The sequence below is a fragment of the Ambystoma mexicanum genome, chromosome 6q (assembly GCF_040938575.1).
Source record: "Ambystoma mexicanum isolate Mex_15411 chromosome 6q, UKY_AmexF1_1, whole genome shotgun sequence".
Classification (NCBI taxonomy): domain Eukaryota; kingdom Metazoa; phylum Chordata; class Amphibia; order Caudata; family Ambystomatidae; genus Ambystoma; species Ambystoma mexicanum.
This window is the reverse complement of record NC_090937.1, coordinates 20,748,016-20,774,851: the sequence shown is the minus strand read 5'-3', so window position 1 is coordinate 20,774,851 and position 26,836 is coordinate 20,748,016. Positions and strand designations below refer to the sequence as shown.

At 43.2% G+C, this 26,836-nt stretch overlaps 1 protein-coding gene across 6 annotated transcripts in view; it reads left to right on the top strand.

The window, feature by feature from the left end:
• ABRAXAS1 (abraxas 1, BRCA1 A complex subunit) overlaps positions 1–26,836 on the top strand; it is a 403,189-nt gene that overhangs the window by 26,537 nt on the left and 349,816 nt on the right. For 4 of the 6 annotated variants that reach the window (XM_069630387.1, XM_069630388.1, XM_069630389.1 and 1 more), the window contains 3 exons: positions 8,903–8,993; positions 13,660–13,696; positions 24,111–24,177. In XM_069630387.1, coding sequence (XP_069486488.1) covers positions 8,903–8,993; positions 13,660–13,696; positions 24,111–24,177 — 195 coding nt within the window. Of the gene's footprint in view, positions 1–4,668; positions 4,698–8,902; positions 8,994–13,659; positions 13,697–24,110; positions 24,178–26,836 lie in introns of those variants that run through there. The other 2 variants (XM_069630390.1, XM_069630392.1) reach the window with 2 other exon arrangements.

Genomic DNA, 26,836 nt, shown 5'->3' with positions numbered 1-26,836 from the left:
GTAAATGTTTACTGCAAGCTCAGAGCTGAGCTCACATGCTCAGGTTAGCGCTATAATTTCAGCTGCTTGTGCTGAACGCTGATTTATTTTACAGGTCTCATGCAAGACATCAAGGCCATCAGAAGGGAGGGGCAACAAGGTGGCATGGTTCAGGGTGTTACATCTTTGCAAAGTAATATTGGGTGCGAACAAGCCCAACTCATACCTAGTGAGCCGTGCATTAGTTAAATGTTGCGTTTGTGTTTTGTTCAGGAGAATATCTATTGCATGGGGAACAACAGTTCAAGAATAGCCCAATACTATGCTTTCTGTTTGTTTCACAGAAAGGGCCGCAGCTTTGGCAACCCTTAAACCACTGGGTCTAGGGTGGTCGAAAAATAGGCGCATGGCCTATTTTTCACACCTTGTGGTTGAGTTAGTACAGACAAAGCGCACCCATTTAGTTCATGCACAAACAGAAAGGGTTTAGTATAGTCTGGTGTTCCTAATGCAGGAGAGTTACATAGTGCAGATTTGAGTGCCTCAAAGCTTTCCTGATGGGACGGAATCCAGGGGAGAGGTACAGGAGTAGTGTTAGTAGTAAGTTCCAGTAAGGGCTTAGCTAACAAAGAACAATTTGTAATCCATTGTCTACAGAATGAAGTCACCCCCAAAAATCCTTTAACCTCTTGTTGTGTGCTGGTTTCTGGCATGTTGAGTATCATTTGTATTTGTTGCAGGTGCAATCTTCACTCTCCCTTAGTAAGTAAAGGACCTAGATAAGTGACATGCTGCTGACAAAATTGTAGCTTATTTGGGGAAACAATATGTCCCAAGGGAGCTAAAAACTCTAGCAGATGTGTGGTGCAGTCCACACATCCTTCCTTGGTTTTTGCCGCTATAAGTAGGTCATCAATGTACTGCAATAACACAGTGCCTGGAGATGGGGTCAATGTGGTCAATTGTGTTTTGAATGCCTGGCTGTAAATACTTGGGCTCTCTGTGTATCCTTGGGGTGCTCTACAAAATTAAGAGCGACTTTCTATGCTATAGGGAAAGAGGTACTGGCTGTCCTCATGTATTGGAATGCTGAAAAATGCATTGTAGTCCACAACCGTAAGGTACTCTGCGTAGGGAGGAACCATAGTAAAAGTGTTGTCATATCAGGAACTGGGAACTGGGGAACCACAATATTACCTATCTACCACCATTCTCCATTCAAGAAGTGATCCTTCCTTGCCATCCCTTTATTTTCTGAACTGGCAAAATTGGATTGTTACATGGGCTCCCTTCTATTTCCTTAACTACCCCTTTAGCCAGTAAATCTTGAATCACTCTCCTTATCCTAACTGGGATATTTTGTATTGGGGTATCCTTGGGAGTATGGCATTGGTCTTAAAGTGAATTTGAATTGGATCTACTGCCATATATCCTACATAATTTTGACCTGATGCCAAAACACTTTTATCCATTTTCTCAAATTCAGGTGGTAAAGTGTTAGTGGCGGAAACATAACATTTAGCGAAAGATTCAGCAGAGCAAGTGAAGTAGACACCATCCGGGGAACAGTAAATGTGTGCATGCAACTGTTTCAATAATTCCATGCGCATAAAATGTAAAGCACATTTATCTGTTAAAACAAACTGAGCCATGCAGGAAATGGGTTCTATCTGAAAGCAAATGGGCTCTCATACTGGACTACGGACTGGATTATTAGAAAATCCCACTGAGGTGTTTCCCAAAGAGGGGTATTGGAGGCACTAGTTTGTGGGAAATAGAAGTTTTATTTGCTTGTGTATCTTAAAGGAACTTCTGCTTTTTTTCAGCAATGCAAAGTTCCACATATGGTCCTGTGGGGTCAACAGGTATTCGTACTCTTCCTTTCCCCTCTCCTGGGCCTCCCTATGTTGCATAATAATCTGGATGTGGCGGGACTTCAGAAAAGTCCCTGGCAGAATACTGCTCTCCCTGCCTTGGATCAAAATAATTGGATTTTCCTTGTCCCTGGTTTTCCGCATTGTTACCATCAAACTGACTCTCTTCCACTTACTATTCCTCGTCCCATGGACCTTCCTGATCCCCTTGGACGCATGGGACATTCCTGAATCCAGTGATCTGAGCATAATAATGGTATCCATTATCCACTATTCACTATTCATCCTCTGTATGCTGCAGGAGCACTTGCCCCTCTCCCTCTATATGTTCCTCTAAACATTTCTCTTCGTGACATACCTCTCCCTCTGCCTCGTTCTGGAAATGCTTGCTGCATGAATACTTTTATCTTTAAATCTTTTAATTTTCTTTCATTTTCACCCATTTCTTTTGTATGCCTATTTACATAATATCTGACCATAGTCAACATTTGAGCCACAGTCTGCATAGGCCATGTTGATTCATATGTTTGTATGTCATTTTTTCAAGTGTGGGAGCAGTCCTTCCACAAAGTGTGAACAAAAGGTTTTTTGCCTAGATGTATACCACTGCAAGAGGAGAAATCTCTTCTTTCCTTGCAAAGTACTTTTCTACCGACTCGCCTTCCTCCTGTTTACAGGTGGTTAATTTATCCCAGTTCATTTGTTTCTGGGGCACTATTTGCTCAATTCATTTGATACCAGCCCTGGGTAGGGTCAATATGTCCTCATGCAATAGCCCTGCTTCCCCTCTAAAATTCACTACTTCCTTCTTCTCCAAAGCCTCCCACTTGATTGACGGTTCTTCACTATTCTGTTTTCTACACTGACTCCATAAATTGGGATACAATATGCACGAAAAAAGTTGGTCAATTTCCCCTAATGTTAATGGGCCTGTGCGTGTAATTTTGTTAGTCTGATTTATACCACTGTTCAGGGTTCTGCGTCATGTCAGGAAAATCTTTGGTAAAAGACAACGGCTCCATCCTATTCCATGGTGAGTCGGATGGTCTGGGCTAAACCCCGGAACTTCCCTCATAGGGGCCTGATGAGTGGAGACTGGGGCTTTTTCCAAGTCACTCAAGTAAGATTTGAACTCCCTGTTCACAACCCAATTCATCTAAGTTAAAGCTCTTGCTCTTGCAGTCTATAGCCTCATACTGGTCAGGCAAAGGCCACTCCTCAAAAGACGCCTTCTGACTGCAATTATGTTTTTTATATTTCTCAAACACTAGTCCAGATAACTCATGGATAATGATATTGTTTTCATGACTTTAGAGGGGCAAAGGCTGATCCCTTCATTCCTGCCCTAATCCATCCTTCCAACCATGATTTAATGCAAGCCTGAATTTCTGGAAGTACAGAACCCCGAGTAGAGTGTCCCTTGTCATCTTTGCCAATTATGTCAATCTTATCCATATTAAATGGAGGCAGAGGAGGTGGTTTTGTCAATAAATGGTCCAACAAGGGGTCTGCCTCTGAATACTCAGAGGGTGTAGAAGCTTCTGTCTGCGGCCTACGGACAACATAAGCCTTTTTTTTCTTGCATGAGTATTTCTGTGTCGTCATGTTCCCAGTCCTCATTTAACATCTGTTGTTCATATACCCTAGCCAAATCTTTTTCTGAATGTGGCTTCCATTTTATTTATTTGTTTTTAGCTGTGCTTGCCTTATTGCTTTCTGCCTAGTGTAAACTTCACATTTTTGATAAGTCTGCCACTGAAGTAATCTTACAACCTTTCCCTGAGGTACCCTAATTTTTCTAAGTCAAAAGTCCCATGCTCTGGAATTTGTACATTGGTATTGTCCGCAGTATATCGGTGCAATTCCCTCAAAACAAAAAACACCACCCCATGTCCATTTTTTTTAAAATTTATTTATTTATTTTTTTTAACCATTAATTGCCATGCCATGGAACCATCTGGAGGGGGGACCGGAACATGCTGTTCAAGCTTATTTAAGCATTTTCTACATCCACAATATTTGGTGCTTGCATTCCCCATGTTTCAAGAGTAGCGATACACCTGTGATAACAAGGTTGCAATATGTCTAGGTTCACTTAAAACTAAGGTCCTTAAATTTTGCAATACTAAATAAAATTACACCATGTATTCATACAATTTTTCAATCGACAGCAATTTCGCAGGTTATTCTGAAGTTTCTCCCTTCCATGCACTCAGTCCAGTCTGTGCCGGTGTCTCTAAAGCAAAAATGCTTTTCCAGGTGAGGACCTTGGTCGGGGTAAATTGACGTGTCAGGAAATCTGGCGAGGTGTGACTTAGACCGTGGCTGCAGGAAAACACCATCCAAATCATGCATTGCGCTCCACGGTCATTAGTCCTCTGTCATTCTCTTCTCAACCGCGGTACGTAGTCTGTCTGGATTTAGCTGACAAGGTCCCATCTGGGGTGTCATTTGCTAACAAACTGGAGTAAAACAGTTCCCCTCCAAAAGGTTTTTCCCGTCTGAAATATAAAACAAGAGGAGACCTTCACAGAATACGATGTCACATAGATATATTATTTAGCATCAAACAAAATCACTCGAGTGGAGAGAGACAATAACATATGCTTCACTAGAGCTCTCTGCCTTACTTGCAATCTTTTGCTCCTTAAATATGTATTTTTTTCAGCTGCGTTAACATAACACTTAAATGACAGATTCCTAGAAAGATAAATCACTGACTGGGTGAACAGAAAGTTTGGTGAGTAATTATAGGGAAATACAAATAGATATTCAGGGGGAAGCTCAACATTTATTCTTTTTCTATCCTCAGGTGGAGGTCAGGAGGAGGGTCACAACCAGCTGGTATGTGTGTGCCTTTATGACTGCAAGCTATTTCCTAGCTTGAGAGCAGTGCCTGAAACTTAACACACACACAGAAGTCGTTTGGGATTTCGCTGGACTGTTGTGTGACATTTTGACAGAGAAACAGGAACTGGTGTTCATTTAATGTATATTTCCACGCACATTGTATAGTAAATAATATGAATCAAATACTAATCACCACTTTGGCGCAGCACCCGTGCATCTCAAATAGCAACTCCCAATAGCATAATAACAATTTACATTGCACAGCCCCATCATCCACACTGCACCAAAAGCAAAACTGATGTACACGACACTCACTTGTTCCAACACAAACAACTACCCATTTCAGCACACGCACACTCCCTTTCAACGCCCCGCAACTCTCCCTACCACAATGCGCAATCAACCTATGTAACCACCCATACAAAGGCACGCAAACCTATTCAACCAACCACTCACCAGCCCAACTGCTGAATAACACATATAACCACTCTCTAACATCCACACTACCACAAAATGCTTCCATCAACCAGACTAGCAAATTAACCACAAAGATAATCGGACACAATGCAGCAGCCCACAAATAAGCACTAACACGGACAGTTGGCATTACCCTTGCTGTGCTTCTTGAGCTCTGTGTTCTAGTTCCAGCTAGCTTCTTGGGAGTCTCTGCCCTCCCCCAACCTCCCACATTCCAACACCCTAATATTTCTAAGGGTTTTCGTGAAACTGTTATTGTACCAATCAACCACAAATCACCCTTCTCAGATTCCAAAGTTTGGGGTTAGTTCTGGAATATATTTCTCAGAAGACACTTCTATTGCTCTCCCATTGTCTGAGATCAACCACATCAGCAGGCATTTAGGCTTTCAGTAATGTCTCTCCCAGTGTCTGGCTAGCCTGATGTGACTCCTTCTCTCCACCCTCTGTGCACTGGTTGGTAGTTCTTTCAATGATCCATCCTCTGCATGCCCTTTTTACATTTTTTATTTTAAAAAAATGTATAGTGCTGATTGTGATTCGGTAGTGTGGCGAGGCGGAGTGAGGAGTCGGACAAGAGGTGTCATTATTAATATCTAGTTTATTAACTAACAGCAAAAAGGGGCTAACTTTCCTGATCTACAGTTACCTTTACCTATTCTAAGATAACTCAGGGTGCCCGTCGTGAGAGTCTAAACAAAAAGTCTCAGTTCTCTGTCTGAAACCTACTCTAACCCTACCACTAAGTTACAAATTAGTTCAGCTTTATAGAAAACAAAATATCGGGAGAGGGGCTTCCTTCTCCTGGTAAACTGGTTCAGTCCTTTTCAATCTTTTGCCTCAGTTTCTGATTCAACAATGTGTTCTGGGGCAGCGGAATGACTCCCTTTTTCTGACCTACCCAATAGTCCTCAAAAGTCTTTCCTCCAACTGAGTTTTATAGACTTGTGCCACAATTCCAATGGCCCTTCTTGACCTTTACCCACACGGAAAGTTTTCTCTAAACAGCTATGGCTGTCTGTTCTTCACTGCACTCCTGTTGATGTAATCACTGTGACGAGGGAGAGTACTCCCAAGGCACTCTTGACTTTTATCAATTTCACTGTCACCACTGTGACAAGGAAGATCGGTCTTGTTGCACTATTCACTTTGTCTGCTTTGCAAACTACTGCTGTGATAAGGGAGGCTACTCCTGAGTGCTGCTTCTCTGTGGCTTCTCTTAATGTTACCACTGGGACTAGGGAGATCACTCCCGTACTTCTTGAGTTACAAAGGGGTCACCACTGTGATCAGGGTGTGAAACCTTGATGCTGTTATATTCTGGTCCCCTCCCAGGTCACCCGCTATGCTGTTACCCTTCTGTCTTGAGGGCAAGTGTTACCGGGTCTTCCTGTTGGGCTCCAGGCCGCTTCTCTCCACCGCGGGACATCTGCGGCTCGGCTGACGTCTTCGTCCTGGTGGTTTGCCTCTTCCTTTGAGGCTTTGGCAGTATTGGCGTTGTTTATGGACCAGCCGGTCGATCCTCCTTTAGTCACGCCACTGTCTGGAGCTCTTCTTCGGTCCAGGTTGGTGACTTGCCTCCCTGTTCGCATGGTCAGGATGGGCCACTCTCTGCTCCGACCGTGATTCTCTCGGCTCTCACTTCTGGCTTCACTGCTACTCTGCATTCATATCTCCCAGGTTTCTTCTAATTTGAAGGTTAGTCCTTTCTCTATTTTATTCAGGTACCACTGGTCCCTCCCCAGTGGGAACGCAGAGCCTTTTGTTTCTCTTTTTTGATGAATCTCCACTCCTCTTTCCCTTTTCTTTGTCTCAGTATGGTTGGCTGCCAACCAACAAGCACACTTTGTAGAGTTTTCATTCTTCCCCTTCTCAGTACTGTTAAAATGTGTGAATGAATCAGCAACACAGTAACACATGGAGACTTGAGGGGCTGATACCATAGAAGGGTGAGAGGATGTAGGGATGACCTTTTGAGGGGTTTCCGTAAAGGAAAGGGGATGTCCATGGGGGTGTCTCTCCCTATGAAGTCCTCCTACTTATAACCACCCTAGGGTGAATATTGGGGTAGCAGCCTCACCTCCCTAGCCTCATAGGGAAGGTTCCCATGCCCCCCCTCACCCAACCCTAGAGAGAAGTGACAGAATCCCATGAATCATCACAGTAAGCTGTTGTAAATAGTTATTTCTCTGCTTCATCGTTTCTCTCCCAGGTATTCTCTGGCCTCTTAGTTGTTTCCCAAATGTTCCTGTTCCTTATCCTTTTGTTCGTAATTACATTTTAATCGCCCTGTATGCTTCTGTAGAGGATTTAAGGAGGTGAGGTTGTCTGCCTTTTTGGAATAAGGCTTGACAGTAATGTTGGCAGCATGTTACCATGCAGTGTCTCCTTGATGGCTAGGGGACAGTTGGCAAGTGCCCCTGGGGAAGATGCACACAATTATTGGTCTGCAGTAAACTAGCCACAGGAAATGGACTATGCTAAAGTCAGGATGAATTTTCATTGCCTGATCTGATGCGGGCACCAGAAGGGATTTTCTTTGGAGGTCAATTATGTTCAATCGCATGGAGGGCAACATCCCTAGGAGCTCCACCTAAGGATTTAATTTCCCTACCAAGCAGTGGTGTATCTTGGGGCAAAATGCTAAGTGTTTGCCTTGAAAGTGATAATAAGTCATAATACAGAATAAGCAGGTATTTGAAAGATGTGCTCTGGTTAATCTCCCATACACCGCCAATAAATAACTCTTCACACGGTTCTTCAGTTGCTCCTGGTCAACCGAGCCTCTCAGAGACCCACACATAATTGTCACACTCTGCAGTCTACAGTAACTAAGCTGAAATGAGTCAACGTGTTGTAAACACATTTATTTTTTTTAATGATTAAACTACTCATTTATTTAAAGATATGGATTCTTCATGAAACCATTGAATGACAAAACCAAAAGTCAAGATTGCAGCATAGGTATTAGTGTAATATTACAGATTGTTTGTAAAACATTGGAGTCCGAGCTCAGTTAATTGCCAGATAAAGATTGGCCCATTTAAATCTTGGATCATGATCATTGTTTTCATGAAGGATGTGTGCAATGCAGGACCCAGTGATTACACTTGCGTGAGTAGTGAATAACCACAATTAGGCATTTCAGAATGCTGATGTTTTATGTACGGCTGAGGGTTTAATTAAAAGGAATGAGTGGAGTTTAGAGAAAGCAACGTCACCTGATTGAGTCATGTTTATGATGAAAGTGGGTGACCTTACACAGAGTCTGCAAACCAGGGCAAAGTGGAGCAGCTTGGGCCGTAGACCCTGAGTTGAAGAATGAAGAGGATAAAGTCTGTTTAGTCTTTCTACTTCCAGTTGTTGACATGTCCACTCTGAGCCAATTGCTAAGAGGCTCTGTGACTATTGTCTAATATTTGGCGGAAGGCGATAGAATGCATCAAAGTGTGTTCAGTTGTTTACCATTGACCTTAATATTTATTTAAAATCTAGTGTTCAATTGGTCTCCTCCTCTCCCTACTCTCTCCTTTAGGAAACCCCTTTACAATTTACCCTTAAATGGTGATGGGAATGGTGTAAACTATGACAAGTTGTTTCTGCAGGTGTGTAGAGTTGGAGAATGCCAGTGTATCTTCACTTGAGTGTGGGAAATGAGCAGTGTGATTGCAGTGTACATCAAAGTGCAGTAGTAGTCCTGATGTTCTTGTTTAATTTCAAAGGAAGGCTTTCTTCTTGGAGAAGTGAAAGGCGAGGCCAAAAACAGTATCACAGACTCTCAGATGGATGACGTTGAAGTTACCTACACAATTTGTAAGTGCCTTACTTTAAATACGGCTTATATGCACTGTTGTTCAGTGTTTAAAATATTTCTTTTACATGATTTTGTTGTACGTTAATCTGAGGAACCACTTTAAACCGTTGGGCTTATGTACCCTAATCCTGATGGTCTCCTGAGCTGTGTGTAGTTTGTTTCTCTTGTGCTCTACTTCGATACATTTGTAACTATTGAGAGACGAATGCCACCTTGTGGTGTCATTGGAACCCCTGATGTAGAAGTTTAAGGATTTTGAAAGTAAAGAGGCACACAGCAAGTTGCTTTCTACCACATCCCTTTAGAGGTTCTTCATTTGGTCCCAAGGCATCCCCCTTCTGTTCCATTGCTTCCTCACCACACTGATGATTAGAAGTTGTGTGGCAATTTGTTTATATATTGATTTTAAATTTGAATCTGTACACAGGCCTTCCCTGTCTGAAAGTTTTTGTTGTTTTTTTTTTTTTTGCATGCCGTTGTCTGCCTTTGTAAACTAGGCTTGTGGCCGCCGCTTTGAGCCCTGGCATATCTTTGGCTCTTTTCCAATCTGGAGTTTGGGGCCATTTCAAAAGGAATCTCTGCTTGATGACAAGAAACACATTTGGAGAAGTCTGACAAATCACTCGGATCTCTTTTGGAACTTGTCGGGGGCAAGGTCTTAAAGACCCAAAGAACATTTATGAAGGGAGCAACATTGCATACTGGTAACGCTGTAGCTGAAGGCTCTCGTTCTACCATGAAGGTGCTTAAAATAGTTTCTAAAAAAGGACACCAACAAATACCACCTCTATCGCTATATGTGGTGTTCCCCAGGGGTCTAACCTCTCACCCTGGCTCCTCAACCACTACTTGGCACCTCTAGCCTGCCTCATCTCTTCCTTCTGTTCTAACTTTCAGTGTTATGCGGATTATGCGGATGGCACTCGGCTCCCCGAACCTCCCTGGCACTTCTCCTGTTCCCTCCCCCTCGCACTTGGACGATCTGAATGACACGAGTCCTAGTGAGATCACTTGTTTTGTACTCCCCATGTCTAACCTTCCTTGTCGTGTCACACCTAGAAACACTTGTGTACAGGCGCGTTATGAATGACCAGTCTTGATCAGATAATGCGTCAATCCACCCTTGTCATTACACCAAATTCTCAAACCATGAAATAGGGCTGCTTGGACAAGATATCTCTAATGATCTTATTCTGAATGTTCTCCATAATTGGAAACTGAACGGGATAAACTCAGAATGTGTTTGAAGAAATAATTTTCAATTATCTGAAGTGGACTTACTTTTTTTTAACCCTCACACTTCAATGCCATAGTTGGCAATCAACACTAGTTTACTGTCATAGATTTTTAAGGTCAAGTCCACCGGCTTAGCTGCAATCTTTGCTCCCCGCCCCCACTCCCCTGCGCTTTTCTAAACTTCACGGATTGCTTCTTCACTTGCATGTTTTGAGAGAAATTCTAAGAGAAACGCATTCCTAAGTAATCAAAGGAGTTCACTTGAGGATAGCGGTTCCATTACTACACATGGTGGAAATTTGGGAATCCACCTCCCATAACGGCAGATTTTTGAGCATTGACCTTCAAATCCAGGCCAAACATGAAGGCTGTGTAATCGAGGATATTTCGCTGAAGGACGCACAGCAAGCGTTCATTTTAAAAAGGGGATCCAAGAGGGATATGGGCCTGTAAGAACCTGGCAGATCTCTCTGCCCCTTCTTATAAATGGGCGGAATCAGAGCAGAGGACTATGAAGATGGTATTGCACCGCCAGCATTGATGACATTAAATCCCAGGGTCAGGATGGGAGCCCAAAGGTTAACGTCCTAAAGAAAGATCAGCCGGGATGTTATCCAGACCTGGCGCCCTATTCATATTCTGGCTTTTTATCGCTAAGGATGCTTCCTCAATTAAAAAAGGGGACACTGAATCAGTGTCCCTGGGCAAGTGTGACATAGGGGGATTCAATGAGGGAAACAATTCAGGAGTGTCCACCAGAGCCTGTGCTTTGTAAAGGCGCGAGAAGAGCTCTACCCAAACTGGGTCAGAAACTACGGTGTCCAAACCTTGGCACTTCTATTAATAGAATAGCCCATGAGTCACAATTTCCCTATTTTAGAGTTATTACCAGAAGCGGACACCAGGTCATGCCATTACCTACGTTCGGGCGTTTTTTTTAAAGGAAGCACTGGGTGGATTTGCATCAAACTTGTGAAAATCCGCTTTTGGGACCAGACACCAGTTCCTCATGAAGGACTGATGCAGCAAGTTCATTGAGCAGTACGAGCAGTAGGGACAACCAAATATGTTTCAATTGTAACAAGTCCTTGGATGTCATCCCCTTCTACTCAAGGGGGAGACCCTTCCGATGAGGCCCGGGAGATGAGTCCACTACCCGATAGTCTCCCTGGCGGTGGTACTCAGCGGGTGTATCTCAAGGGAGGGATCCCCCCTATCGGACTAGGGATGACTGTCCAGGAAGAACGCGGTATGCCCAAAGCATGTTCCCACCTCCCTCATCGTCCCACCCTACACAGAGCCCCATAATCCTACACACTTCCATGTACCTCTTCAGGGTAGATGACCCAACCTCCCTAGAAAGTACTGGGACGAGGAAGTGTAAAGACTACCTATGTGTGTCATGCAGAAACTGGGACGAAGAAGAACACATGTAACCCAGTTGAGATAGAGAACATCAATACTGAGTCGAGGAAGAGGTGCATAGCAATGCAGAGTGCCGCACAGAACCAACATGAGCGGCCTAGACAATGTGGAACAAGCAATTCAAGCTGATGATAAAAAGGGAAGAAGGACTTCACAAGTTGTCAGACCCTTCATGGATGAACCGGGAAATTCAAATTGAGTTGAAGGAACAGAGACGCTGGGAGTGCAGAGGCAGAGACACTTGGCCGCCGGCAAAGTCGTCCCTGGTAGAATGGACTAAGACCCACACTGAATAATGAACTGCCTCCAAAGTCATCTTCATAGTCGAAGTACCTGGCAAGCTAGTGAACCAGGTGTGCAGCTTCAACAAAGGAGAATATCACAGGTCTGGGACCTGCACCCTTGTATGAAGAGTAACCAAAGTCATCTTAATACTCACAGTACCTGGAAGGGTAGTGAACCAGGTGGGCTGTGAACATTGCGAGAAGCCTAAAAAAGGCCAGGGGAAGGGGGTCATTCCCCCTGGTGCTTGTGAACATTGTAATAAAGGTCAATGGAAGGGAGTCATTTTCTCGGCATTGCGAGAAGCCTGGGAAAGACCAAGGGAAGGAATTCATACTCTTGGCCTCAAGGTTTTTCAGTTGGAACATTGCTTTATTTGTGAACATTGGGAGAAGCACAAGAAAGGCCAAGAGAAGGTTTTGAGTCAGAACTTTGCTTCATTTTGAATTGAGACTTTTTTCAGTCAGGAACTTTGTGTGCTGCATTTGAAAAGAATTGCAACCTGGGGAAGGGGGTCTATCCCTCAGGAAATAGTCCCTTTTAGGGTTCAGACTACTGGCATTGTAGTCCGCTCCACAGAAGAAGGGAACTGTTCTTGCATTAATAAGACTGGCCAACCTTTTAGTTTAATTGGAAATGTAAGTGAAGGAAATAGGTTTTGACACAGAAAGGTGGACTTTTCATTTCAGACATTCTAACACATCCTTAGTATTCAATTGAGTCAGGGAAACCCCTCTTAGTAATAGGGTCATGTAGGGTTTTTCCTTCATTTTCTGCCAAAATAAGTCTTTAGCATCAATTGCCACATGTGTGTCAGTCTCCTCCTTCCTCACTCTTGTAAAATGAATGGGAACATGTACGTTTTGGGAGCTCTCCAGTGCAATATCTCCCACCCGCCTTTGATGGAATCACATGCAACTCTCCAAAAAAACTGAACTATTATGGACCATCTTATTTAAGAGATTCTGGAATTGACTCCTGTTAACTTTACTATCATTGTGTGCTTAGTTGACCGTGCTATTTCTATCCTACTTTACAGCAATGAATTCAGTTTACCTTTCATCATCATCTAACCATGTATGCCAGTGGCTTGTAGTACACTTTGGTTATTTATTGTACTTTGCATCATGTAATCTTTGACTTTTTATCTGATTAACCTATATTTTTAACACTTGTGTAAATCACTGCTTTTTTATTGGACTACTTTTCTGTTCTTATTGAAGGCAACAACTCTCACCATTTCCTTCTGTCAACCTCATGATTTTACTCATTGACTCTTTTTTCCATGAAACACATACCTCAATTTACTGTATTGTCCCGTTCCAAAGGCCAGAAATGGCAGAAGCTGAACCAACCTCTGAAATTTTCAGAGCTCCATATTTTTATTTGACCACTCCAAATGGGACCGTTTTACCTTTGTCTAGTCCCCAGTTGTATGGAACACTGCCTCAATTCTGCCCCCACTGATGAGGCTTGCCTATAGCAAAGCGATAACATACACTATAGCTTCTTGTTCTATTTCTTCACAAGACAAAACGAGTTCTACTCTTGTGTCTGTTTTCTTATTTTTTATTCTGCCAACACAAACCAAGTTAGAACTTTTGTGCTCACTTAATACTCTTTGTAATATCTGCTTGACAATTCTTCCTGATCATACCGTCCTACAAATACCATATGTGTTTTTAACCCACTTGTAATTAAGTTTGTGTATTTCCCTTTCAGACATTCAAAAGCATCTTCCTTGCCATCGGCTTTTCAGGTCAGTAAACCTAACCTAATTGAATAAAGCAAAGAGGATGATTTGTAACATTTGAAGCAGCTACATCAATTATTTTTCTAATGATACCTACAAAAAAACCTAGCTTTAGTGAATATTTCAAGGTTTCAGCTAGTTCACCTTGCTTGTGATTGCTAAAGTCTAGGCATATTCCTTGCACTGTCCCCCCAAAATAGTGAAACCATGTACAATCATTTTGCAAGGAAGAAGAAATAATTTCTTACCCTCAATATTTTAGTTTGGACACATTCTTAATTCATCCTTGCTGATTATTTTAGGGGAAACGTTGGGATTGCAATGTTAATGTAAAATGTTCTTGTATAACACTATTCTGCCATTTTGCTGTACGCGGGGTGCTTAGTTGTAGAACAAAGGAGAGAGAGAGAGAGAGGGAGTTAGAGGGGGTAGACCTGTAGATGAGAAACCCGAAGTGTTGATGAGTGCAGGCCGCACATACCCTGAGTCCTCTGTGCCGGTATGACACTACGTTTTGGGAGAACATTTTAAGTTGCCATCTGCTAGGTCTGCATAGAAGTCCAACTTCCTCCTGAATGTTAGTTCTCCCTATACACCCAGCACACCATTTCTTACTCGCTAAGAGTGAACTACATTCATCAATTGCTTCTGGCGAGTTCATATTTTGTGTCCTGCTTCTGGGCCAAGCTTTTATAGTGAATGTCTGCAATCTTGTAACCGACCTACACAGTTGAAGTTCTTCCGGGCAGCCAACCACACATATTCACATATTGCTCCACTATTAGACTGCTGTGGTGTCAGCATTGGCCTGAGAGCTTCCGAACCAGGCCCAGACATTCTTGTAGCCACAGTAAGTCTTGTGCTGTTTCATGTCACACAGAGTGTTGCACAATGTAAACTAGGGCATTCCGTAAAGGGACAGGCTCAGCATGGGCATACTTTGTCTGACAGTCATCTGTCAAATAACCGGGGCATGGTGGTGTTGCCCTGGGGACCTCCTCTCCTCCCCCACCATAACCATCTAGGATAGCTCGAGCAAACTCTTAATCCCCTCATGCATCCAAATTTACATTGTTCCTAATTTTCAGGTCTCCGAATTTGCCCTGGAAACACAACCCAATTATTGCAACATTTAGGACATATCTGCCTTCTTTCTCCCTTTGTAGAACCATGGCCCACTTGGCTTGTCTGCCAAGTCTGACACGCACCCATGCTATGACAAACCTTCTCCTCTCCAACCCCCCTGGCTCCATTTGCGGCCTCCACCTGTTCGTAGCATCCATTTCCCTCTGTCAAAGCCTCTTATCTTCTGGTTGTGAGGGCACAGTATGGCACTCAACAGACAGGCCTACGCGCTTTGAGACTATGTTGGTGATTTGGTGCAGTATAAAAGTCTAATAAAGTAACATATATCACCTCCGGCCCAGCATCATGCTGTGGCTCGTGGCACCAGGGTTTGATTCTTGTGTTTTGGTGTGGTGCAGGGAATGTGCAGTTGGTGGCACTGTGGTCCCTTTGTTCACCACTTGGGTCATTGAGTAGTGGGGCTGATGTTGATCTTCCTTGCCTGAGGAGTTGGAGATCCAGACTTGTTGATTATGTTCAAGTGATTTTTTTTTTTTTTTTTGAGGTTGGTATTCCACTGGTTTCTGTGGTTCCAATTCATGATGGTAATAATTTGTAAGGATCGGAATGGTCCGGGCAATTCACCTGGGCATGGTGTTTCATAGATTGGTTGTCAGGCATGAGGATCCTCCTTGATGTTTCCAGTTGATGTGTTGGACTGCTAGAGGGGCGGCTTTGCTGGATTAAAGTGTTCTGAATCTCAATTACAGGCCAACCCAACGAAACCAACACTGGTACCCAAGGTGGAGAATACAGACATTGGGCAAACCTGACGCATGAACTGTACAAGCAGGCAGACTGTCTGGAAGAACATATAAAGCCATTTGGGTTGGGGTCAGAAACTGTAACGCTTACCTGAAACTCTGCAGGAACGTCCTTGGAGAAACTCCTGACCAACTCCAGAGAACAATAATTTCTGTAGAAAGACAAGAAACAATAACCTTCCTTAACAATGGGCTCCCTAATGAATTCCACTCCACTGAGACCATAAATATATGGTTAACTCTATAGTTCCTCAGGCTCACCTTATTTCCTATTTCTGTGAGCTCTCCATCCTGTATACACACAGGAGCGCTTGTCCAGAAGAATGGTGATGATGTAGTGCCAGATAATTAATTAAGGGGAAAAGGCAATGTAGGCTAAACTGGTTCGTGGTGCAAAAATATGAAAACAGTAATAGTAGAATGTTGTGGCAAACACTTGTTTTGGAAAAAAGATCACTAGTAATACCTCTACCATGAATAATGAATGAATGACCACAACAGGGGTTATAAATACACCAATGGTGGCTCAGGTGAATACACACTATTAATCACCAAAACCTGTTCAAAAGAACTCAAGCGGCTAAGTAGTTAGCGTGCGTGTGTGACAGTCGTGTCAGAACTTGGCAGTAGGAAAACCGTTTATAACTGGCGCACGGAACACACTAACGCGCACCAGCAGAGGCAGTCAAAGCAAAAATACAATTAAAGAATAGCGAACACAGCGCCGCTGCTACTGATAACAACTCTACAATATAATGCCAATATAAGCTATAAATGTGGCTCAGGTAAAAAACAAAAACAGTACTTGCGTGAGGAGGAAGCCGCTCACTCCGGAAACTCTGAGGGTAAATTAAAGATGACGGGAAAAACTACGAAGTGCAAAGAGAGAATGGAAATGGAATGGACAGAACGCTAAGACTACGGGAAGAGGCAGAGACCAGGGACGCTAAATCTGTGGAGACTGAGGGAGGGGGAAAATGGGGCTAGACTTCAGACTGGAAACTGTGAGGAAGTTTTCTGCAACAACCGCGGTAAGCGTTCGTACTGCTGGGTAGTCAAAAACACGAACCGCAAGTCTCCTGATCAGCTGGCATATTATAGCAAAAGTCAGTCAAAGACTAGACCTGTAATGTTAGTTCCTCAATGGCACAACCAGGCGGCCATTGAGGGAACACAAAATCCTATCCAACCTTAGACCTACCAATATCTAAGCAAGATTAACCCCTTAAGGCCCCTTTCTCCTATCAACTTAACCTTCTGTTTTTGTACTAGTGGTAGAGGAAGACCATAGTTGGATTAGGCTTTTGAAAAGAGGACTGGTTTTTCCTGTAAGGCATCCTGATGCGCACCTATTATTTTCATTAGATGGGGCAAAGAACCACCATAGAAGTAGTGACAGAACATGAATTATTGTCTTTAGTACAATAAACTTCCACTTACAAATATGATCTTGTCTGTTTCCCCTCGTCTGACACAGATGTGTTGAAACACGTGGTATCCAAAAGGGCGCTGTTTGTTAATATGTTCCAATGAACATGATTTCATAAACTAAAAAAGGACCTCAGATTCAACAAAAACCACCATATAGTCTGCCACTTTTAATACAATAATTCAGTGACAGGGTAAACACTAACCTAGTGTGGTAGCAACGCTTGTCCTACAGCAGTTTCTATGGCACCCAGCCCGTGGCTGCACTGCCGGGCGCCATGTTTTGGACTGAGTTAGCGTAATATGTATAACATTGAAAGGGGATGACCCCAAAGTACTCCCATTATGTTGTAAAGTAGAAATAGTTTTAGAGTATTTGTTAGTAAATCAGTCGTTGTGTCAGCAATTAAACGGCAGGTTTAGCCAAAATGTGTACACAATTTGATTCCGTGCTCAATCACAATATGGGAAACATTTGTGGCGAACGGTTTGAGTAGTACCATGATATTTAATAAGACTAATTATAAATATCACATTCTATTTTGCAGTAAAATTTAATTAAAGTGCTATCCTGCGACAATTCGAGAAAATCCATTCTGGATAGATATGTTCTATTCACATATTCATTATCGAGCTCCACATTAGTTATTAGTATAAATTGCACACTTCTTAAAGGGATGAGCACATTATAGGAAATTGATTTGTCTAGTCTGTCCAAGGAATATATATAAATACATTATTGTTAGTAATTATTCTTATTATCTTAATAATTGTTTGCATAATATGTGTGTTGTTTTGCAATAAGAACATTCCTTTCAATGGTGGTTCACCATGCATCATTTGAGTTGAGGTTCACAGAAAATGTATCGGATTTATCCAGTCTGTTTTAGGAATATATATAAATACATTATTGTTAGTAATTATTCTTGCTTATCATAATAATTGTTCGCATAATATGTGTATTGTTTTACAAAAAAACATTCCTTTCTATGGTGGTTGACCATGCATCATTTGAGTTGAAGTTCACAAAAATGTATCATCTCATGGTCCTTATTTAGCCCAAACTCGATTGCACGAAATTTGCAAATAAGTCGAGCTTCGGACTGGCGCAGAAGAACCTCTGTTTCCTCTTCTGTCGCCCAAAGTTACCTGTTTTAATCCAATAAACTTGAGATTTTTCTTATCCTCCAATTGGTGATTGGTTTGCCAGTGGTGTGCCAATGGTAATAATACATCTTGTTTGCCCATGCCATAGAAGTGCTCACGTATTCTGAACCTTAGTTCCCTTATGCTGCTTCCAATATATATTCCATTACACATACAGGTGATGGCATACACTGTGTATTTACTCCGACAGTTTATAGTATCAGTGATTCTGAAGGACGTTCCTTGTGAGTCTATGAACATTTTTCCACATTGAGCCTTTTGGTAGCGTTGGTAGCCATGATTCTTGACCCAATGTTGACCCAGTGTTGGGATCTTGGGGAGTAGAGATGGGCTAAGGGATGTTCTCAAAGTTCTAGCCTTTTTGAAGATTAATTTCGATTCATCATCAATAAACTTGTTTAGGTGTTGATCAAGTTTTAAGAGATGCCAATTTTTGTCCAGGATTTTTCTGATTTCAAAGTTGTTGTGACAGAAGGTCGTAATATATCTCACTTTATCTTGTTCCTCAGTTCGTTTAATAACATTTTTGGGGGTAAGTGTTACATCCCTATTCATGGTGTTCACTTTCTCATACGCTTGCTGTATACATTTTTTTTTGTAGCCCCTTGTTCTGAATCTCTGTTTGAGCAGGTCACATTCTTGATTAAAGTCAGCATTGTTGGTGCAGTTCCTCCTAGCTCTTACAAATTCCCCTTTTGGTATGTTGTTATTTACTGACTTCTGATGGCAACTAGTTGCCAATAGTGTTGAATTTGCTTCTGTATGTTTACGAAATGCCAGTTTCTTCACTGTTATTTTTAGAGGTGGGGTTCATTGCCTCTTCTTTGCCTCACACATCCGTGACACAAATTTGAACTAAAGTAGATACCAGGCATGGTTTAACTAGAGTTGGTACAGATAAAAATACAGAAAAAAATAAAATAATAATTGCCTCTATATGGTGGTTTTGCTGGTTCCATTGCTTGGTTGGGTGTTTGCCCTTTTTTCCAGCTGGTCTTTGATCTATTACAAAACATTGGTGCAATCTTCAGAGGCTGTTTCTCTCAGACCTATTATTTAAACAAAAAAGCAACTGAACTCAGGAGTAAGCTGAGAAATCTCTGCGGATAGGAAATCTGAGGGGCACAAAGGGGTCTCATTCTATATGGTGAACACAGTGGAGAATTGTTAATAGAAGTGTTCTTGGCATAGTACAACGTTAACCTAAAATGGAAATTCTGGAAAAAAAAGCCTGTTGCTCAGCATCCAGCCAATAGACTTTGATCTATTTTCCATGTTATTTTTGCTTGTTGTAATGAATCTCAAGCTCTTGACAATTGAGTATTTTACTGCATTTCCTGATCAGAGAGAATGAGCAGATTTGCCCTTGACCTAAAAGTAACAAACTAGTCTTCTTAATGCTATTACTTGTCAATACATGTGACCCTGCTAAATCTCCTTCTTGCAAATCTTTGCATCTACTGTGCATCCTTGTTAAACACGCCCTCTCCCTTTGCTTCCTCCATTCCTATTCAGTGTGGTGTCCCCGGGGTTATTCCGTAAACCATGTGGCAATCTACACTAACTCTCCAAAAGTGCAATTTCTTTCACAGCCTTACCACAGCTCCAGTTTTCTTCTTTTTTGTTCTGCTACCTTCATTTTTTTTTCATTCATGCATTATTGGTGCTATTTTCAAGATGACCCCTCCTAATGTTTCTCAAATGCCTGCACTTGTTGTTTTTATATTGGACACAGATATTTCCTGTTGACTGCCGCTTTTTAAAAGTTACTTATTTAAAGCCCCATTTTTCTAAAACTGGTTACTGTTAATCGCTAGCAATGCATCCCTTATGATTTATTATAACCTCTTTCTGACCCGCGTTAACTAGGCTGTCAGAAGTCGCTTTGACCTATGTTGGTTAGTTGATCCTCTGACTTTGTATCCATTTCTGTTGCCTCTACATAACTCAGATATATAAATATCTATTTTTTTTTTAAAAAACGCAGAATGTGAGTACAGCAGCACAAGAAAAGTAAATACTACAATGACTCAGACATGGGTTACATACGTAGTTCTCATATATCGGGGTCCACATTTCCGCCCTTCCTCTCTGATCGCCCACCCCTCACCAACTCCTGAACCCTAGAGCGGGTGATTTCGGAAGATTGCTGATTTTGTGGCTTTTCCAATTATACGAAGTTAGGACCCAAGGTCGGCATACCAGTCTGGGGTGCACTGGCGATAGTGACATTTGACCAACTCCACCCCTTCGCCCTGCACAGGGGTGGAGCAGGGTCCGGCCCTGTGCTATCAGTGAAGGCGATTTCAGGAGATTGATGCTTTTTGTGGTTTTTCAAAAATAGGAAGTATGACCCAATTAAACATACATAAGGCTATAGCAGACCCCGACATGCATGTCGGCTACAGACCTGTGCAACGCTGGGTGGTACTGCTAGTATTCTATTAAGGGCATCCATGTAGATACATATTTTGCATATCTTCCCTCACACATAGCAGTAATCTTTCCAGCCACCGAATCTTAATCCACAATATTTGGGCCACAGGACCTGCCAGACTTTTCCAGTTATGGGCGATTGTTATCTTATCGGCCACAAAGGAGTGCCTAATCAGAGTGGCCAGGGGACCCAACAAGGGTAATTAATATACCATCCCGTGTATTGCCCTAGAGTACAATCATGGGCTCCATTGGAAATTGAAGGCGGGTGATGTCCTTAATTTGTGACACAACCTCTTTCCAAAAGTGGCTCACCTTGCCATAGGACCACAAACCTTTCTACCTCCTCCAGATGAAATTCTGCTTTACACTCATTAAAGGTTAGCCGGTGCCCCTCCTTTATACAGCTGCTGGAGTGTCTCCAAACCTCCATTGATCCAACTGACAAACTGCCCTCTCAACATGCCTGGTTGAAACACCAGATTATTCCAGACTGGTGTCTGTCGGCCCACTCCCACCAGAGTTCTCCAGTGAAGCATGGTTCGAATCATATAGTAAATTGTGGTCTTTGTTGAGGTCAGCATCGAGAAACCAGCACTGCCCTCCATCCCACTGGAGTAAATATCGGGAGTTTGAGACAAGGGCACCAAGGAACAGGCCTGTTCTATCATCTTCCATCTGGGCCTCAGATCACTCCTTCTCCAAGTCATGAGATGTGAAATCTGAACAGCTAAATTGTACCAGAAAAATATCTGGGACACCCAGCCTTTCATTTTGCCTTGTCCTCACTAGAACCTTCCTAGAGATTTCCCCAAATAAATTGGAAAATCTTTCTCTGCAATGTTCTCAAGGCAGAGTCTGGGAAGTCTAGGATCCTGGCAGGCAGGGGGAGACAACATGTGGTGATAAGGAATTAAGAGACTGACTAAGTGTTGCCATGATGATGGCTATAAATGCTTATTCAAAATAAAGATTAACCTATCTGTCCCTAATTCAAATGGGATTTCCCTACCTACACTAAAGAAACCCGCATGCTCGTCGGGTAGTCTGTGAAAGTCCAAATCAAATGGGACTGTCTCAGCTCAAAGGCTCCTGTGCTATACCTGTCACTACAATAAACGATAATAACATTCTGGTTCTGCTTGTGACCTAGGAGAATGACTCCCTTCTCCTGGATGTAAAGTGTCCCAAAGATGGCAAGTTTCCTCAAAGTAAAAAGATTACATTTCTAGGGTTTTTGTAACTCACAAAACAGTTCTACAGGATCCTTGTGGGGCTAGGAGACTGACACGCTTCTCCTAGCTGGTTCCTCAATGTTCCTAATAGTTTTCAGTAAAACTTGTAATTCCTTTACAGAGGTTTCTACACGTTATACTTTCTTTACATTCTGCTCCCCACACCCCACTTTGGGGCAAAGAAGAGACTGCTCGAGTCGTTCTTGAATTTCCAGAGCCCTCCTCTGAGGAACTGCTTCTTGAAGACTTTAAAATACAAAGACAAGGATTCTCTTTGCTCTGGAGAGATGTATATCTGTTTGGTTTTGAACAGGGACAGACTCTTGGCGGGATGTGGTGTTGACAGTTAAACATAAGAAGGACACCCGCTTTCATAGTATTGGGTGTGTCCCAAAAGATAACCTTTTCGACAGAACGGGCAATCTTTGAAGACCTGGTATTTTCCACGTGCGACTGCTAGCTGTTCCCGCTGATGACTCTCCAAAAGACCCTTTGGTCCAGTAGTTGGTCTTGTTGGCGAGTACTTCCAAAGGAATGGAGTTTGTATCATTGGGCGGCTTCTGGACGTTACCCTCGGCTTAAGGTTTGTCTCCCTTTCTTGTATATAAGTTTAAGAAAGAATATTTCCGTATGGTTTAGGCCTTCTGTTTACTGCTTCTGGTATTGAAATTTTCATGTTTTTTCCAGCTCCCTCCCGGGCTCTCACCGATCCCCGGTTTTGAACTCTTTGGGCAACACGTTTCTCAGTTACTGCCTGGAACTGTCTCTTGACGTTTAATTTATTCTCTCTTCCTCTGATATGGGCCTGCTCGTCTTTGCGACTCTTCTCTACTGTTGGTCCTGGTACACGATATGGACTTGCCTGTCCATTCGTTACGAGTTACATAAGCACCATAGTGCTGGATGAATCTCATCCACTTGCCTACGTGTCTTAGCGCTTGGCAACGGTTGCCGATCTCAGTGCACTTTCGGACCTCACGGTCCACCCACTACAGGTCATGCCACCACCCCTCCATCTTCCTGCTTCTACTCTGCCGGCACCCTGCCAACTGGTCAGGCGATTCTCTGGCTTCTCGCAGCCAATCTGCTCTCTTTCTTTCCTCTGCTTTACTGTAGGCTCACTCTTGTACCACCCGACTTCACCCTACAGAATGCCAGCACGTGGAACTGATTCTTCTTTGGTACAGTCTCCCTCTCACCCTCCGGCTTCCGTCTTCTGCTTCTACTGCTACTGCCAGTGATGTCTTGCCAACATGCAAGATCCCTTCTCCAGTTTCTCCGACTTCTGCTGCTACTACTGCTTCTGTCCTTCAGCCCTGCAAGACGTTCTCGTCTTGAACCACCCCTCTAGCTTCAGCTTCTACTTCTCGACTCTCTGGTAGTTTCCTTCTTCTCCTTCTCCTTTTTCTCCTTTGTCTCCTTCGTCCTTTCTTGCTGTTAGCCAAGTCCTTTCTGATGCAGCATCAGCCCAATTGTCAGTAACTGATTTAATAGTCCTTGTGCTTTACAGGAGTGTTCTTGAATTTATTTTTGTCCCAGTACTTGTTGTTGACACAATGTCGAAACTAGTACAGTAGTACATAGTTCTGAATTAACTATGTGTTGAGAAGACTTGGGTGACGTAGTTATGTTATAAGGTTGGGATATGACAATGGTTTTTTTCCAGAGTTGCATCCTTGTCCCCAGCTGGGGATTTTCTCCCTGTGAGGTGTTCCCGCATTTTACCACCCCTACGGGACTCTCGATGAGCGGCCTCACCACCCTAGTCTCATGGAAAGGTACTCCCTCCTGGGTAAAAGTGACGCCATCTGAAGGATTGTTACAAACATCAGATATTTTAATTGCCGCAGCTTACTTCCACTCACCCCTCACATTTGACACACTTGGCTCTTCTTGTGTCCACTTTATTTTTGTGTGTGCTTTTTTGTTGTTTATCAGAACCTTCTCCTCCTTCACACTTATGTTTCTCCTTAAGTGTGATTAAAGTTCCACTCCCTGCATCCCTTGAACATCATTTACTGCTAATCTTTTTTTAATGCTGTAATCTGAATAACACTCTGATACATCCGGTGTCATTTTGTTCTACTTGTTAGATATGTGTTTGATGTTTTTTCTAAAATATTTCTACATGACGTTTTACTTTGTACAAAGCATACTTTGTTTCCCTATTTATTTTTTTCATAATGCTTTGTTAACCACCCATTGGCTCAGTTGAGTTTCACTTTTTGTCGCTCTCGTCTAACCAACCTATTTTTATTTTGGCAGTTATTACAATTGGATTGGGGATCTTGATGAGGGAGCACTGAAGAACATTCTGTCCGATAACAAAAAGGTACTGGAGGCTTTGAACATTCAGTAAATCATCAACTGCAAATCTGAATGGCACATTAGTTTTCTTGACTGCCTTTGCTTTCACAGCCCCTCTTTACTATACTTTAACCTGCAGGGTTCCAGATCTGTCTGGTGCGTACCTGGCCTTTGCAATAAAAACATCAGTTCCCTTTTTAGCCACTCATTTAGTGATATATATATATATTTTTTTTTTTTTTTTTTTTTAGCATATAACCCTCCTCCGTTTTCAACATACATAATTTGTTTGCCTCACCTTGGAATCACAAAAGTCCTAAGTACTCTTTAAGGATTCTGGACATGATTCTCTCTCTTTGGAATGCCTTTTCTGGCAGGTGTGAGAAACCTGAGGGTATTCTCACTCCTACTCCCCTTGGGTCCTCTATGCAGGTCGACAGGGAAAGGCCATCGCTTTTAGATCCTGACCCTGGGGTTGGGATAGCGATGGAGGATCACCTGGGTGGAGGGTCCTTGGAGATTGGGGAGCTAAATACCCAAGTGTGAGACATGGTATCACCCCCTTTCTTGATGTTGACCTTTCCAAGACCACCCCGGCCCCCTCAGCCTATATAGGGTATGTTTAAACACACACTCCTCCTTTCCCCCAAACACTATGCAAAGACTGAGTTGAAGAAAGAGAATTGCTGATTTCCCATGAGAAACGCCGCTGTCGTCCTGGAACGAGGAAGATGCAGATCAAGCCACCTCAACTTCCCTGATAGACATGTCCCACTAACAAAACCAGACAGGGTCAGGCAATTGATTTCAACTATGCCCACCTGCAGCCTGTTAACTACTCAGATGGATATAAAAGGAACACACATGTTTGACAAAGAGAGTGAGTAGAGCGAGTAGAACAGCAAGCGGGAGAGGCAGCAGAGACAGGGCTGCCCAAACCAAGACCACGGAGATCGAAAAAACTGGGATGCTGTAAAACTGCTGAGTGTAGCAGGAGAAATCGTGGTGAGAAGGTTGCATCTCCCGAGTACCGCAAGGAATTGCCAGACGGGAGCTGTGGGGCGCATTAATACCAGACTCGGTGTGGCCAGAGAGGTGCTCGCTCCCCTTGGCAAAGCAGAGGACCCAGGATGGTATGAGTGGCAGGTGGAAAGACCCTGACCTCAGGCGGCAAAGCCGCTAAAGGAAGGAGCAGCGAAAACCATGACTGGTGAGTTTCTGAAGTGAAAGAAACCCAGCACTCATTAAGAAAAGACTGTATACTTTGTAGCAGAGTGATCGCGAGTGAAAGAGCACTCGTTCCCGAGAGCCATCGGGATTCCGCTGAGTTATGAACAATGAAAAAGACTGTATGAAAGGATATTAAGTAGCAGAGAGGGCAGGTATAATGGTATACTCGTGTCATGATGCATACCCCCAGGCATCCAGACCACGTCCACCAGCCCAGGGAGCAGGCATCATGTCGCCTTGAGAAAACCCAGCAACCCCTGCTAGGGGCTGTCTGGGTTCAGTCCTGGCGCCTACGGCGCCAGGCTCATATGGGACATCAGTCCTGGCGCCATAGGCGCCAGGCTCATAGGTGCACACTTACCTGATGCAGACCATGCTGCAAGAAGATCAAGCCCATGTGAGGCCTGGAATGGACTACTTTACCCTAGGGACTATTTTGTTACTCGGGTGTGGTCGGGGAGGAATACCTACCTGGGACTACTTTGGAGGCTATTTAAACCACGCCCGAAGAGCAGCACACGCTTCGCGTTTTTCTGCATCCAGCAGCGTAATGCTCACCGTGCCAGCAGCAGCACCCAGCCTTCTGCCACGCCCGCCTCGAACCTGGAGCACCTAGAAAGAAGGAAAGAAGCAAAGGTTAGAACAAGAGTATTAGCTGATTTCTTACCCGATTCCGGATTCATCGCATCTTCAAACCAGAGGAAAGACTTTGTTTTTTAAACGCGTCGCATCGCCAGCAGCAGCACTGCGCCATACTCACCGTTCCACGCAACATCTCTTCGATCCGGCGCTGTCTCCATTTTAACATCGCTGAATCACCTAAGGGGGACAAGAGACAACAAGGTGAGCAGAGAGAACAGAGACAATCTCTTTAGCCGCCATATGCTTACCTGATTTTACCGCCGGAGGTATAATTCTTCAGCACACCACATCTTCTAATGCCGCATCTGTAAGATAAGGAGAAAGCAGCAAGTTTAACCCTTGGCGTTATTTACCGGACAGTTTTGGGTAACACAGACTTTTATTGGAGCGCTTTCAACTGTCAATCTTCTTATTGGGTCAAAGCTGCAAGATAAAAGAGGAATTGGACAGGAGTGAATTCCAGACATTTTGAACTCTTACGAACTATATACATATAGCTCTTCGCCAGGACCTTTTGGAGTCAGGATTCGTCTACAACTCTTCCAATATCTTCAGGCCAGTGAAGTAACTGGTCATCAACGCGCCCCTGCATGCTTCGCAGGATGGAGAGCTCATCCTTCAAGAATATAAGGTGAGATTGCTGAGAGGGCGCTTCAGAGGTGATTAGTGGGGAGGACTGTGGGGGTGCTATCACTTGAATCCACAAGTGGCTAAATCTATCTCTCCACTTGTAGGAGAATATTTCTACGGGCAAAGCAGACAAGATTAGGAGGGCAGATCCAGTCAGTCATCGCTGCACTATGCATCACGTG